The following is a 15809-nucleotide window of genomic DNA, read 5'->3' as shown; positions in this document are numbered from 1 at the left end:
CCATCCGTGCCCCCAAAAAGTAACCTGCAGCGCCACACCTATTACCATCATTAGGGGAAAAAACGGTGATCCAATCTTAGACCCCCAGGAACAGGTTGGCAGATTTGCTGAGCATTTCTGTGAGGTCCTGGGGGAGGGGAAATCCCTCAGCCAGGAAAACATCATGGCACAAAGTGGGGATAACCCTTGCTGAGGCTGCGGTGCCTCAAATATTGGAAGAGGTCACCCAATGTAAGTGGCTGGCTGAGGTGCCATCTGTTGAGGAAGTACTGAAGGCGATCTGGAGTCTGAGACCAGGAAAGGCACCGGGCAGAGATGATCTCCCAAGCGAAATGCTGATAGTGATCCTGGCCAACCGAACCGGTCCTGGGAACCCACCTCTCACCATTCTCCTGCCAGCACTGACCAGCGCGGTGAAGTATGGCTACCGCTGCCTTCATCTAGCAGTGGATCGACCAAGGCTCGTAAACCATCACTATCACTACTCCACAGATGATTCTTGCTTCTGGAAATAACTTTATTTTGCGCCTTAAAAACAATCCGTGACTCAGAAGGGTGCTCAGCAATCTGCGGTAACAGATTTTGGATTCTTGTATCCATCCGTGTGGCGCTTTTCATCGTCACCCACTCGTATACAGCGCGGTGGGATTTCCCCGGGCTCCCGGGACGCGCGCGTCATTTCCCGTGATCCTAAACCACCGCTCCTAAAACTCCACAATCGTTTAAAAATCATTCTCCACAAATTTGCACTTTTGAAACAAACAACCTCTTTCGATTTAAAGCTTTGGCGACTGCAGGGATTCATATTCTTGGTTATTTCCCTTCTACGTGACTTTACCGAAAGAACCAAGAATATAAAACAACCTCTCGTCGCCACACGTGTCAAAATGTCATCCTCCGTTGTCCTTCCCCCACAACCTCCGATGCGAAAGAAGGTCAACGTACGTACAACATATTTGCCGTCATTGCCATGATCCTCAGCCGTGATCAATTCACCGCTGGATGAAGGCCTCCCCACCGGGCCGCCAACCCACGTGCCGATTCCATCGCTCCATCTCCCCCGTTGACGAGCTCCAGAATGCACTCCGTTCCGCACCCACTATGCCTGTGATTTATCCTTGGAACATTTAACAACCTCCCTCCACCCCCCCAACAATGAAACACACACCGCTCCACATGTGACGCAATGAATTGTTCAACAAGGGCACCACGGTGGCAAGATGTTAACTACCTCGCCTGGTGTGCAGGAGGTCGTGGGTTCGATCCCAACCCTGACGACGCCTGCTGCTGTATATTTGGAGTTTGCGTCTCTCTCTCTCATCATCATCACGGTGGCTAGGAGATGTTAACTACCTCGCCTGGTGTGCAGGAGGTTGTGGGTTCGATCCCAACCCTGACGACGCCTGCTGCTGTATATTTGGAGTTTGCGTGTCTCTCTCTCATCATCACCACGGTGGCTAGGAGATGTTAACCACCTCGCCTGGTATACAGGAGGTCGTGGGCTCGATCCCAACCCTGACGACGCCTGCTGCTGTATATTTGGAGTTTGCGTCTCTCTCTCTCTCCCCGTCGTCACGCAGATTTTCCTCTGGATCCTCCGCTTTTCCCCTCCACATTTAGAATCAACATCCCGCGTTCAGAGTATTTTCCACGCGATAAGCCACTTGGCTGAGCTATCATTTGCCGCCGGGTCGCTGCTGAGAAAGCGCTAGTGGGCCTTAGCTGGTGAAGTAAAAACAGTAAAATGTTTTTTTTTTTAGCGAATGCACCAACTCCATAGGATTCTCGCTAAAGCCACGGTCAGTTCATCGTCGACGTTAATTGAAGAGTTTTGCATGCGACTGGCCGCTGGCCACTTTCCCGCACCTCCGTTAAGCGCCGTTGGCTACGCTCGGCGCTAAATAATGTCACCGTTCATACACAAACATGAACAATTTCAACATACACACAAGCATACGTGCGGCTGTGTGAACCAGCAGTACCACCCTTGTGGTGGGGGAGGCGGGGGGGGTGGGACGCTATCCGGCAGTGCGCGTAGCTATGGACTGGGGGTGGGTGGGGGTGGGTGTAAATCCACTGCTTTAGATAATTCAGCACTACTACGATCCAGACACCATCACTATCATTTCGACTCCTCTGCTACCGCCACCACCACCACGGCAGTAGCCCGGGCTAAGCCGAGCCCGTGGTCCCGGGCTCCGGTTTGGGCACCGCTGAGCCCGTCCCACCAGGCGCCGTCCCCGAAGCCGTGCCGACACCACCAACGGCACCGCCAACGGCAGCGGCCGCCACCCCCCGCCACCGTCACCGTCACGGCGTTGTTCGTGGCTCCTCCTGCTGCTCCTGCTGCTGGTCCCGGCGTGCCCGGCTTGCGCAGCACCACCATGGGCTGGCCGTCGACGCCCTCCTGCTTGACGGCGATGAGCTGCGGCACGCCGCCGGCGACGCTCCTCGCCGCGACGCCGGCGCCCAGCGAGGACGACGCCCCCGCCGGCGTCGGCGTCACCGGCTTGCCGGTCACGTCGAGCGACGAGGAGGAGGGCGACGAGGAGGACGAGGAGGACGAGGAGGAGGAGGGCATCACCGAGACGGTGATGCCCGGCGCCAACTTCTGGCTGGGCGCGAGCAGCTTCACCACGGTGGGCGTGCCGCCGGCCGTGGCCATCGTGGCCGACAGGGACGAGGACAGCGAGGAGGCGGTGGCGGGCGACGAGGTGGAGGAGGGCGACGAGGTGGAGGAGGACATCGGCAGGATCTGCGTGGGGAGAAGCCGGGAGGTTTTTTTTTCCGCGGTGGAGGAGCGTTTGTCTGCGTGGGTGCTCGCTAACAGCACTTGCCCCAACAGTCGATTAAGGCTATATGGGAGATCATTGCCTTTGTTTTTTCGTGCGCGTAGCAACATCATCAACGTCGTCATTATTCTATCATCTTCAATAGATCATCATCATCGTCCTAATTTAAACATGGCCAATAGCAGCAAAAACATCAACATTATCGAGTGTGTTTGTGTGCATGTGTGCTAACAGCACTTGCCCCAACAGTCTCTTAAGGCTATCACGGGGGATCTTTGTCTTTGTGTGCGTACGCGTGAGAGTCTCGCTTGGTCCTGGGCCCTCCCCTAGGTCGACTTAGCTTCAAATGAGTACCTGGTGCGGTGGTGTGTAAACACGAGCACTGGGGAGACAAAGGCGGCCGGGCGTGGTGCTGGCCACCCACCCCCCTCGTGTGCCGTGCCGGCCTTCATAGGTGCTGCTCGCTAACAGCACTTGCCCCAACAGTCTGTGAAGGCTATAAAGGGGATTTTGCCTTTGTTGTCTGTGTGCACACGTGTCTGTGTGTCTGTGTGCACACGTGTCTGTGTGTGTCTGTGTGTACACGTGTGTCTGTGTGTGTCTGTGTGCGTCTGTGTGCACACGTGTGTCTGTGTGTACATGTGTGTCTATGTGCACACATGCGTCTGTGTGTGTCTGTGTGCACACGTGTGTCTGTGTGTGTCTGTGTGCACACGTGTGTCTGTGTGTACATGTGTGTCTATGTGCACACGTGCGTCTGTGTGTGTCTGTGTGTACACGTGTGTCTGTGTGTACACGTGCGTCTGTGTGTGTCTGTGTGTGTGTACACGTGTGTCTGTGTGCACACGTGCGTCTGTGTGCACACGTGTGTCTGTGTGTAGACGTGTGTCTGTGTGTGTCTGTGTGTACGCGTGTCTGTGTGTACACGTGTGTCTGTGTGTGTCTGTGTGTGTCTGTGTGTACACGTGTCTCTGTGTGTGTATCTGTGTGTGTGTGTACACGTGTGTCTGTGTGTCTGTGTGTGTGTGTCTGCGTGTACACGTGTCTGTGTGTGTCTGTGTGTGTCTGTGTGTAGACGTGTCTCTGTGTGTGTGTCTGTGTGTACACGTGTCTCTGTGTGTGTGTCTGTGTGTGTCTGTGTGTGTCTGTGTGTGGGATCACCTGTGTGGGGCCGGTGGGGGCCGACACGACGATGAACTTGGGGGGCAGCCCAGACGCGTCGCTGCCCCCCTGCAGGGACGTGGAATAGAGCCCCCCCCCTGAGCCTGGCACCTTGATGATGGTGGAGGAGCGAGGGGGCAGCGCCGTCTGGGGGCTCGCGAGCGAGTGAGGGGCACCGATGGCGCCACGCACCTGGGGGGTGGGCACGGAAGCAACGTCAGCAACGTCGTCGTCATCAACACATCGTCGTCGTGATCAAACTACCCATCGTCGTCGTCGTCGTCCATACAGCGTCACAACTTGCAGGCGAGTTAAGTGGTGGCGGGCTTCAGCCGAGTACAGTGCTGTTCACGTGATGGCGGTGAGTGAAGGTGAGCGCGTGGCGGTTGTTGGGGTTACGACGGAGGGACTGAGGTGGTGAGTTTGAAGCCGCTCACCTGCCGGTGAGTGAAGGTGAGCGTGGGGCGGTTGTCGGGGTTACGACGGAGGGACTGAGGTGGTGAGTTTGAAGCCGCTCACCTGCCGGTGAGTGAAGGTGAGCGTGGGGCGGTTGTCGGGGTTACGACGGAGGGACTGAGGTGGTGAGTTTGAAGCCGCTCACCTGCCGGTGAGTGAAGGTGAGCGTGGGGCGGTTGTCGGGGTTACGACGGAGGGACTGAGGTGATGGTGGTGAGTTTGAAGCTGCTCACCTGTGGGTGAGTGAAGGTGAGCGTGGGGCGGTTGAGCTGCAGGCCCTGAGCGGTGATTGAGGAGGAGGAGGAGCTGACCTGCACGCGGGCCTTGGTGACGTGGGTGCACAGCAGGGGGCCCAGGTGCCCATAATCCGCCTTGTAGGCCTCGGCGCTGTCGGGGCCCGGACGCAGCTTGACCAGCACCGGCGCGCAGTGCTTCTGTTGATCACAAAGCGCAGCCGCGTCACCACCGCTGTACCACCAACACCACACCGCTGTACCACCAACACCACACCGCTGTACCACCAACACCACACCACCAACACCACACCGCTGTACCACCAACACCACACCGCTGTACCACCAACACCACACCACCAACACCACACCGCTGTACCACCAACACCACACCGCTGTACCACCAACACCACACCACACCGCTGTACCACCAACACCACACCACACCGCTGTACCACCAACACCACACCGCTGTACCACCAACACCACACCGCTGTACCACCAACACCACACCGCTGTACCACCAACACCACACTGCTGTACCACCAATACGACACTGCTGTACCACCAATACGACACTGCTGTACCACCAATACGACACCGCTGTAGCACCAACACCACACCACTGTACCACCAACACCACACCACTGTACCACCAACACCACACCACTGTACCACCAACACCACACCACTGTACCACCGACACCACACCACCATCATCATCATCCACTACCGCCTCTCACAACAAAGATCCCCCGTATAGCCTTAACAGACTATAGGTATTATATTCTTGGTTCTTTCGGTAAAGTCACGTAGAAGGGAAATAATAAGATAATATAAATATAAAACAATAAAAATTGTATAGGGGCAAGTGCTGTTAGCGAGCACTTATGAAGGCCGGCACGGCACACGAGGGGGTGGGTGGCCAGCACCACGCCCGACCGCCTTTGTCTCCCCAGTGGCGATGTTTACTCACCGCACCAGGTACTCATTTCAGGCCGAGTCGACCTAGGGGACGCCCAGGACCGGTTCAGATAATCGTCACTGGTGTTGGCCGTGAGTGGGAATCGAACCCGGATCGCCAGGTTCATAGCGCAGCGCGCTAACCGCTACACCACCGCTCCCCACAACTACCGCCCCTCACACCACCACCGCCACACACATACACACAACAACCGCCATTCGCCACTAAGTGGCGGTGACGTCACCACGACGCTTGTGCCAGGCCAAGTGCACCTTGAGGCCACGTGAAGTGTCGAACGCCCGCTGGCAGGAGGTCACGGGGCAGACCCAGCAGGTGCCACGGGTCGACTGACTGAGATGACCGAGATGACTGGCTGATGCGCCACCTGTGCCCCCTACTGTACCAACTTGCTGTGCTTTAGCCACCCGGCGCTCCGCGTGTGTGCACACACACACGCGCACACACACACACACAAGCACACACACACACACACGCACACACACGCTCGTCTGACCAGCAGCAGCGTCTGCACGTGCTGTGCCCCGATCTTGTCGATGTTGCTGATCACTGGGCCCTCCAGCACCTGCCGGATGCGGTCGCCCTCGGCGGGGAGACGCGGGATGACGAGCGTCTTGATCACCTGCGTGCGCACGCGGACAAGGAGGCCGTTGGGGCAAGTGCCGTTAGCGAGTAGCGGCACCGGCGAAGGCCGGCACGGCGCACGAGGGGGCGGGAGACCAGCACCACGCACGGCCGCCTTTGTCTCCCCAGTGGCGATGTTCACTACACACCGCACCAGCTACTCACGTGAAGCTGTTGAGACGACAGTAGTGTGTAGTGTATAGTAATGTGTATTGTATAGTATAGTAGTGTATAGTAGTGTGTATTGTATAGTATAGTAGTGTATAGTAGTGTGTATTGTATAGTATAGTAGTGTATAGTAGTGTGTATTGTATAGTATAGTAGTGTATAGTAATGTGTATTGTATTGTATAGTAGTGTATAGTAATGTGTATTGTATAGTATAGTAGTGTATAGTAGTGTGTATTGTATAGTATAGTAGTGTATAGTAGTGTGTATTGTATAGTATAGTAGTGTATAGTAGTGTGTATTGTATAGTTTAGTAGTGTATAGTAATGTGTATTGTATAGTATAGTAGTGTATAGTAATGTGTATTGTATAGTATAGTAGTGTATAGTAGTGTGTATTGTATAGTATAGTAGTGTATAGTAATGTGTATTGTATAGTATAGTAGTGTATAGTAATGTGTATTGTATAGTATAGTAGTGTATAGTAGTGTATAGTGTATAGTAGTGTAGTGTATAGTAGTATAGTGTAGTGTATAGTAGTGTATAGTAGTATAGTGTAGTGTATAGTAGTGTATAGTAGTATAGTGTAGTGTATAGTAGTGTATAGTAGTATAGTGTAGTGTATAGTAGTGTATAGTAGTATAGTGTAGTGTATAGTAGTGTAGTGTGTATTGGTGATGTTTACTACACACCGCACCAGCTACTCAAGTGAGGCTGTTGAGACGACCTAGGCGAGGCCTAGGATCGGGTCAAATAATCGTCACTGGTGTTGGCCATGAGCGGGAAGTGTATAGTAGTGTATAGTGTATAGTAGTGTATAGTAGTGTGTAGTGTATAGTAGTGTGTAGTGTATAGTAGTGTGTAGTGTATAGTAGTGTAGTGTATAGTGTATATTAGTGTATAGTAGTGTAATGTGTATAGTAGTGTATAGTGTATAGTAGTGTAGTGTATAGTAGTGTGTAGTGTATAGTAGTGTATAGTAGTGTAATGTGTATAGTAGTGTATAGTGTATAGTAGTGTAGTGTATAGTAGTGTGTAGTGTATAGTAGTGTATAGTAGTGTAATGTGTATAGTAGTGTATAGTAGTGTAGTGTATAGTAGTGTATAGTAGTGTATAGTAGTGTATAGTAGTGTATAGTAGTGTATAGTAGTGTAGTGTATAGTATATAGTGTATAGTAGTGTGTAGTGTATAGTAGTGTATAGTAGTGTGTAGTGTATAGTAGTGTGTAGTGTATAGTAGTGTATAGTGTATAGTAGTGTAATGTGTATAGTAGTGTATAGTAGTGTATAGTAGTGTATAGTAGTGTATAGTAGTGTAATGTATAGTAGTGTATAGTGTATAGTAGTGTAGTGTATAGTAGTGTAGTGTATAGTAGTGTGTAGTGTATAGTAGTGTGTAGTGTATAGTAGTGTAGTGTATAGTAGTGTAGTGTATAGCAGAGGTGTGGACTCGAGTCATGTGACTTGGACTCGAGTCAGACTCGAGTCATGAATTTGATGACTTGCGACTCGACTTGGACTTGCATAACAATGACTTTGTCCCACCTCTGGTGTATAGTGTATATTAGTGTATAGTAGTGTAATGTGTATAGTAGTGTATAGTGTATAGTAGTGTAGTGTATAGTAGTGTGTAGTGTATAGTAGTGTATAGTAGTGTAATGTGTATAGTAGTGTATAGTGTATAGTAGTGTAGTGTATAGTAGTGTGTAGTGTATAGTAGTGTATAGTAGTGTAATGTGTATAGTAGTGTATAGTGTATAGTAGTGTAGTGTATAGTAGTGTATAGTAGTGTATAGTAGTGTAGTGTATAGTATATAGTGTATAGTAGTGTGTAGTGTATAGTAGTGTATAGTGTATAGTAGTGTGTAGTGTATAGTAGTGTGTAGTGTATAGTAGTGTATAGTGTATAGTAGTGTAATGTGTATAGTAGTGTATAGTAGTGTATAGTAGTGTATAGTAGTGTATAGTGTATAGTAGTGTAGTGTATAGTATATAGTGTATAGTAGTGTGTAGTGTATAGTAGTGTGTAGTGTATAGTAGTGTGTAGTGTATAGTAGTGTATAGTGTATAGTAGTGTATAGTAGTGTATAGTGTATAGTAGTGTGTAGTGTATAGTAGTGTGTAGTGTATAGTAGTGTGTAGTGTATAGTAGTGTAGTGTATAGTATATAGTGTATAGTAGTGTGTAGTGTATAGTAGTGTGTAGTGTATAGTAGTGTATAGTGTATAGTAGTGTATAGTAGTGTAGTGTATAGTATATAGTGTATAGTAGTGTGTAGTGTATAGTAGTGTGTAGTATATAGTAGTGTGTAGTGTATAGTAGTGTATAGTGTATAGTAGTGTATAGTGTATAGTAGTGTATAGTATATAGTGTATAGTAGTGTGTAGTGTATAGTAGTGTGTAGTGTATAGTAGTGTAGTGTATAGTATATAGTGTATAGTAGTGTGTAGTGTATAGTAGTGTGTAGTGTATAGTGTATAGTAGTGTATAGTGTATAGTAGTGTAGTGTATAGTATATAGCAACAATGACTTTGTCCCACCTATGAGATGTGGACTCGAGTCATGTGACTTGGACTCGAGTCAGACTCGAGTCATGAATTTGATGACTTGCGACTCGACTTGGACTTGCATAACAATGACTTTGTCCCACCTCTGGTATATAGTGTATAGTAGTGTGTAGTGTATAGTAGTGTATAGTGTATAGTAGTGTATAGTAGTGTATAGTGTATAGTAGTGTAGTGTATAGTATATAGTGTATAGTAGTGTGTAGTGTATAGTAGTGTGTAGTGTATAGTAGTGTAGTGTATAGTATATAGTGTATAGTAGTGTGTAGTGTATAGTAGTGTGTAGTGTATAGTAGTGTAGTGTATAGTATATAGTGTATAGTAGTGTGTAGTGTATAGTAGTGTGTAGTGTATAGTAGTGTAGTGTATAGTATATAGTGTATAGTAGTGTATAGTGTATAGTAGTGTAGTGTATAGTATATAGTGTATAGTAGTGTATAGTGTGTAGTAGTGTATAGTGTATAGTAGTGTATAGTATATAGTGTATAGTAGTGTGTAGTGTATAGTAGTGTGTAGTGTATAGTAGTGTGTAGTGTATAGTAGTATATAGTGTATAGTAGTGTATAGTAGTGTATAGTGTATAGTAGTGTAGTGTATAGTAGTGTATAGTAGTGTAGTGTATAGTAGTGTAGTGTATAGTGTATAGTAGTGTATAGTAGTGTATAGTAGTGTGTAGTGTATAGTAGTGTATAGTGTATAGTAGTGTATAGTGTGTAGTGTATAGTAGTGTATAGTAGTGTATAGTAGTGTATAGTAGTCTAGTGTACAGTAGTGTAGTGTATAGTAGTGTATAGTAGTGTAGTGTATAGTAGTGTAGTGTATAGTGTATATTAGTGTATAGTAGTGTAGTGTATAGTAGTGTGTAGTGTATAGTAGTGTAGTGTATAGTAGTGTATAGTAGTGTGTAGTGTATAGTAGTGTATAGTAGTGTATAGTAGTGTATAGTGTATAGTAGTGTGTAGTGTATAGTAGTGTATAGTAGTGTATAGTAGTGTATAGTGTGTAGTAGTGTATAGTGTATAGTAGTGTATAGTATATAGTGTATAGTAGTGTGTAGTGTATAGTAGTGTGTAGTGTATAGTAGTGTGTAGTGTATAGTAGTATATAGTGTATAGTAGTGTATAGTAGTGTATAGTGTATAGTAGTGTAGTGTATAGTAGTGTATAGTAGTGTAGTGTATAGTAGTGTAGTGTATAGTGTATAGTAGTGTATAGTAGTGTATAGTAGTGTGTAGTGTATAGTAGTGTATAGTGTATAGTAGTGTATAGTGTGTAGTGTATAGTAGTGTATAGTAGTGTATAGTAGTGTATAGTAGTCTAGTGTACAGTAGTGTAGTGTATAGTAGTGTATAGTAGTGTAGTGTATAGTAGTGTAGTGTATAGTGTATATTAGTGTATAGTAGTGTAGTGTATAGTAGTGTGTAGTGTATAGTAGTGTAGTGTATAGTAGTGTATAGTAGTGTGTAGTGTATAGTAGTGTATAGTAGTGTATAGTAGTGTATAGTGTATAGTAGTGTGTAGTGTATAGTAGTGTATATTGTAGTGTATAGTAGTGTAGTGTACAGTAGTGTAGTGTATAGTAGTGTATAGTAGTGTATAGTATAGTAGTGTATAGTAGTGTAGTGTACAGTAGTGTAGTGTATAGTAGTGTATAGTAGTGTATAGTATAGTAGTGTATAGTAGTGTGTAGTGTATAGTTGTATGTGTGTACGCATGTTGAACATCTGTTGCACTGTACATAGCCAATCGTGCCCATCGGTGGTGCAGCATCAGAAATGGGGTCAGTGCGACGACCTCCCATTGGCCAACCGGAGTGCCACTGACCAGAGGTCGCAAACGGGTTTTGATTCCTTACCCGTACCCGGCCGCACCAGGGTCGCAAACGGGTACCCGTACACGTAACCGGCCGTACCCGTACCCTACCCGTACCCGGCCGGGTACGGGTAGGGTACGGGTATCGGGTACCCGATTGCGACCTCTGGGATGAAGCCACGTTGCAGGCGCGGGTGGGTTGATTCTAGGAACTTGAATTGTGAGAAGAGACAAGACGTTGGGAAATGAGTGACAAACGGTGACTCACCGGTGACTCACGGCCTACCCGTACCCGGCCGCACCAGGGTCGCAAACGGGTACCCGTACCCGGCCAGGTACGGGTAGCCGGGTATCGGGTACCCGGTTGCGACCTCTGCCGCTGACTGTCACGAGAGGGAGCGGAGGCGGCGTGTGGGGGGGTTGGGGGTTGGAGAGGGGGGGGTTGAGGGGGGGGGTTGAGGGGGGGGGCTGAGGGGGGGGGCTGAGGGGGAGGGGCTCACGTCGAAGCCGAGCTCGGCCAGGCCCGCGATGCAGCCGTAGCGTGTGGTCCACGGCGTCTTGTCGTCGTGCAGACTCTGCGAGACACAAAGTTACACAAAGTCAAAAGATCCCCCCCCCGTATAGCCCTGACGGCCTGCTGGGGCAAGTGTTGCTAGCAAGCATGGCACACGAGGGGGTGGGTGGGTGGCCGGCACGATGGCAGAGCACCTTTGTATCCCCGCCGCTAGCAACAAGCAATGCACACACAGACAGTTGGTGTACTTGGATACGAGAGTTGCGCATTTATAAATTAACTCACTTAACAAAGGTCCCCCGTGTAGCCTTAACATACTTGTGGGGGCAAGTGCTGTTGGCGAGTAGCACCGATGAAGACCGGCACGGCACACGAGGGGGTGGGTGGTCAGCAGAGTGTGAGTGAGTGGAGTTTGTGTGATCTCCCCCTGTTCTACAGAGTGAGTGTAGTTTGTATGATCTACCCCTGTTCTACAGAGTGAGTGAGTGAGTGGAGTTTGTATGATCTACCCCTGTTCTACAGAGTGAGTGAGTAAGTGGAGTTTGTATGATCTCCCCCTGTTCTACAGAGTGAGTGAGTAGAGTTTGTATGATCTCCCCGTTCTGCAGGGTGTGAGTGAGTGGAGTTTGTATGATCTCCCCGTGCTCTACAGAGTGTGTGAGTGAGTGTAGTTTGTGTAATCTCCCCCTGCTCTACAGTGTGTGAGTGAGTGGAGTTTGTATGATCTCCCCCTGTTCCACAGAGTGTGAGTAAGTGGAGATTGTATGATCTCCCCCTGTTCTACAGAGTGAGTGGAGTTTGTATTATCTCCCCCTGTTCTACAGAGTATGTGAGTGGAGTTTGTATGATCTCCCCCTGTCCTACAGAGTGAGTGAGCGGAGTTTGTATCTTATCCCCCGGTACTGCAAGAGTGTGCGAGTAAGTGGAGTTTGTATGATCTCCCCCTGTTCTACAGAGTGTGTGAGTAAGTGGAGTTTGTATGATCTCCCCCTGTTCTACAGAGTGTGTGAGTAAGTGGAGTTTGTATGATCTCCCCCTGTTCTACAGAGTGAGTGAGTAAGTGGAGTTTGTATGATCTCCCCCTGTTCTACAGAGTGTCAGTAAGTGGAGTTTGTATGATCTCCCCCTGTTCTACAGAGTGAGTGGAGTTTGTATGATCTCCTCCTGTTCTACAGAGTGTGAGTGCGTGGAGTTTGTATGATCTCCCCCGGTACTGCAGTGTGAGTGAGCGGAGTTTGTATGTTATCCCCCGGTACTGCAAGAGTGTGTGAGTAAGTGGAGTTTGTATGATCTCCCCCTGTTCTGCAGAGTGTGAGTGAGTGGAGTTTGTGTCATCTCCCCCTGTTCTGCTGAGCGAGTGAGTGGAGTTTGTATGATCTCCCCCTGTTCTACAGAGTGAGTGGAGTTTGTATGATCTCCTCCTGTCCTACAGTGTGAGTGAGTGGAGTTTGTATGATTTACCCCTGTTCTACAGAGTGTGTGAGTGCGTGGAGTTTGTATGATCTCCCCCTGTCCTGCAGGGTATGAGTGAGTGGAGTTTGTATGATCTCCCCCTGTCCTACAGAGTGTGAGTGAGTGGAGTTTGTATGATCTCCCCCTGTCCTACAGAGTGTGAGTGAGTGGAGTTTGTATGATCTCCCCCTGTTCTACAGAGTGAGAGTTAGTGCGTGGAGTTTGTATGATCTCCCCCTGTTCTACAGAGTGTGTGAGTGAGTGGAGTTTGTGTGATCTCCCCCTGTTCTACAGAGTGTGTGAGTGAGTGGAGTTTGTGTGATCTCCTCCTGTTCTACAGAGTGAGTGAGTGGAGTTTGTGTGATCTCCCCCTGTACTACAGAGTGAGTGAGTGGAGTTTGTATGATCTCCCCCTGTCCTACAGAGTGTGTGAGTGGAGTTTGTATGATCTCCCCCTGTCCTACAGAGTGTGAGTGAGTGGAGTTTGTATGATCTCCCCCTGTTCTACAGAGTGAGTGAGTGGAGTTTGTATGATCTCCCCCTGTTCTACAGAGTGAGTGAGTGGAGTTTGTATGATCTCCCCCTGTTCTACAGTGAGAGAGAGTGAGTGGAGTTCGTGTGATCTCCCCCTGTTCTACAGAGTGAGAGTGAGTGAGTGTAGTTTGTATGTTATCCCCCTGTCCTACAGAGTGTGTGAGTGCGTGGAGTTTGTATGATCTCCCCCTGTTCTACAGAGTGAGTGAGTGGAGTTTGTGTGATCTCCCCCTGTCCTACAGTGTGTGAGTGAGTGAGTGGAGTTTGTATGATCTCCCCCTGTTCTACAGAGTGAATGAGTGGAGTTTGTGTGATCTCCCCCTGTTCTACAGAGTGAGAGTGAGTGGAGTTAGTATGATCTCCCCCTGTTCTACAGAGTGAGAGTGAGTGAGTGTAGTTTGTATGTTATCCCCCTGTCCTACAGAGTGTGAGTGAGTGAGTGTAGTTTGTATGATCTCCCCCTGTCCTGCAGAGTGTGAGTGAGTGAGTGGAGTTTGTATGATCTCCCCCTGTCTTACAGAGTGTGTGTGAGTGCGTGGAGTTTGTATGTTCTCTCCCGGTACTGCAAGAGTGAGTGAGTGTAGTTTGTATGTTATCCCCCTGTTCTACAGAGTGAGAGTGAGAGAGTGGAGTTTGTATGATCTCCCCCTGTTCTACAGAGTGAGAGTGAGAGAGTGGAGTTTGTATGATCTCCCCCTGTTCTACAGAGTGAGTGAGTGGAGTTTGTATGATCTCCCCCTGTTCTACAGAGTGTGAGTGAGTGGAGTTTGTATGATCTCCCCCTGTCCTACAGAGTGTGAGTGAGTGGAGTTTGTATGATCTCCTCCTGTTCTACAGAGTGAGAGTGAGTGAGTGGAGTTTGTATGATCTCCCCCTGTTCTACACAGTGATTGAGTGAGTGGAGTTTGTATGATATCCCCCTGTCCTACAGAGTGAGAGTGAGTGGAGTTTGTATGATCTCTCCCGGTACTGCAAGAGTGCGAGAGTGAGTGGAGTTTGTATGATCTACCCCTGTCCTACAGAGTGTGTGAGTGCGTGGAGTTTGTATGTTCTCTCCCGGTACTGCAAGAGTGAGTGAGTGTAGTTTGTATGTTATCCCCCTGTTCTACAGAGTGAGAGTGAGAGAGTGGAGTTTGTATGATCTCCCCCTGTTCTACAGAGTGAGAGTGAGAGAGTGGAGTTTGTATGATCTCCCCCTGTTCTACAGAGTGAGTGAGTGGAGTTTGTATGATCTCCCCCTGTTCTACAGAGTGTGAGTGAGTGGAGTTTGTATGATCTCCCCCTGTCCTACAGAGTGTGAGTGAGTGGAGTTTGTATGATCTCCTCCTGTTCTACAGAGTGAGAGTGAGTGAGTGGAGTTTGTATGATCTCCCCCTGTTCTACACAGTGATTGAGTGAGTGGAGTTTGTATGATATCCCCCTGTCCTACAGAGTGAGAGTGAGTGGAGTTTGTATGATCTCTCCCGGTACTGCAAGAGTGCGAGAGTGAGTGGAGTTTGTATGATCTACCCCTGTCCTACAGAGTGTGTGAGTGCGTGGAGTTTGTATGATCTCCCCCTGTTCTTCAAGGTATGAGTGAGTGGAGTTTGTATGATCTCTCCCTGTTCTACAGTGTGTGAGTGAGTGAGTGGAGTTTGTATGATCTCTCCCTGTTCTACAGAGTGAGTGAGTGGAGTTTGTATGATCTCTCCCTGTTCTACAGTGTGTGAGTGAGTGAGTGGAGTTTGTATGATCTCTCCCTGTCCTACAGAGTGTGTGAGTGCGTGGAGTTTGTATGATCTCCCCCTGTCCTACAGAGTGTGTGAGTGCGTGGAGTTTATATGTTCTCTCCCGGTACTGTAAGAGCGTGAGGCCTCTGCCGGGTCCACGGAGTGCAACGGAGACAGCAAAGGAGGCAATGAGCACCTTCACGAAGGTCTTGGTCGAGCGGGACTGGATGTTGTTCGTCGTAGAGCTGAAGTTCTTGCAGATCTGGGCCATGAGGCGCGCGGCAAAGTCGCGCAGGGCCCAGTGGTTGTCCACGTCGGGGCGCAGGCAGAGCTGGCGGCTCACGATGCACGTCACCACCGCGGGGATCAGCTCGTGCAGCTGCACAACGGGGGACACATCAAGACCAAAGAGTGGGCGGCGCGGTGGTGAGATGGTAACTGGATCACCTGGTATGCAGGAGGTCGTGGGTTCGAGTCCGACGCTGATGCATGCTGCTGTGTATTTGGGTCCTCCGGTTTTGATCTCCGCATTTAGAATCAAAACCGTGCGTTCAGAGCATTTGGCTGCGATATATTTCCACGAGATAAGCCACTTGATTGGGCTATTATTTGAGAAAAAAAAGATCCCCCGTGTAGCCTGTACCAGACTGTAGGGGCAAGTGCTGTTAGCGAGCAGCACCTATGAAGGCCGGCAAGGCACACGAGGGGGTGGGTGGCCAGAACCACGCCCAGCCGCCTTTGTCTCCCTAGTGGCGATGTTTACACACCGCACCGGCTACTCATTTGAGGCCGAGTCGACCTAGGGGGAGG

At 48.9% G+C, this 15809-nt stretch overlaps 1 protein-coding gene across 1 annotated transcript in view; it reads right to left on the bottom strand.

Moving 5' to 3' along the window:
* Positions 1 to 258: 258 nt before the first annotated feature.
* LOC144950163 (transcription initiation factor TFIID subunit 6-like) overlaps positions 259 to 15809 on the bottom strand; it is a 37910-nt gene continuing 22359 nt past the window's right edge. The window contains 7 exon segments of the mRNA XM_078880232.1: positions 259 to 2292; positions 2294 to 2755; positions 3954 to 4145; positions 4643 to 4843; positions 6121 to 6246; positions 11291 to 11365; positions 15196 to 15378. Coding sequence (XP_078736358.1) covers positions 2173 to 2292; positions 2294 to 2755; positions 3954 to 4145; positions 4643 to 4843; positions 6121 to 6246; positions 11291 to 11365; positions 15196 to 15378 — 1359 coding nt within the window. The 3' untranslated portion in view covers positions 259 to 2172.

Source organism: Lampetra fluviatilis, chromosome 56 (genome assembly GCF_964198595.1).
Source record: "Lampetra fluviatilis chromosome 56, kcLamFluv1.1, whole genome shotgun sequence".
In the NCBI taxonomy this organism is placed as follows: Eukaryota; Metazoa; Chordata; class Hyperoartia; order Petromyzontiformes; family Petromyzontidae; genus Lampetra; species Lampetra fluviatilis.
The sequence above is the reverse complement of the archived record's forward strand: the minus strand, read 5'-3'. Positions and strand labels throughout refer to the sequence as shown.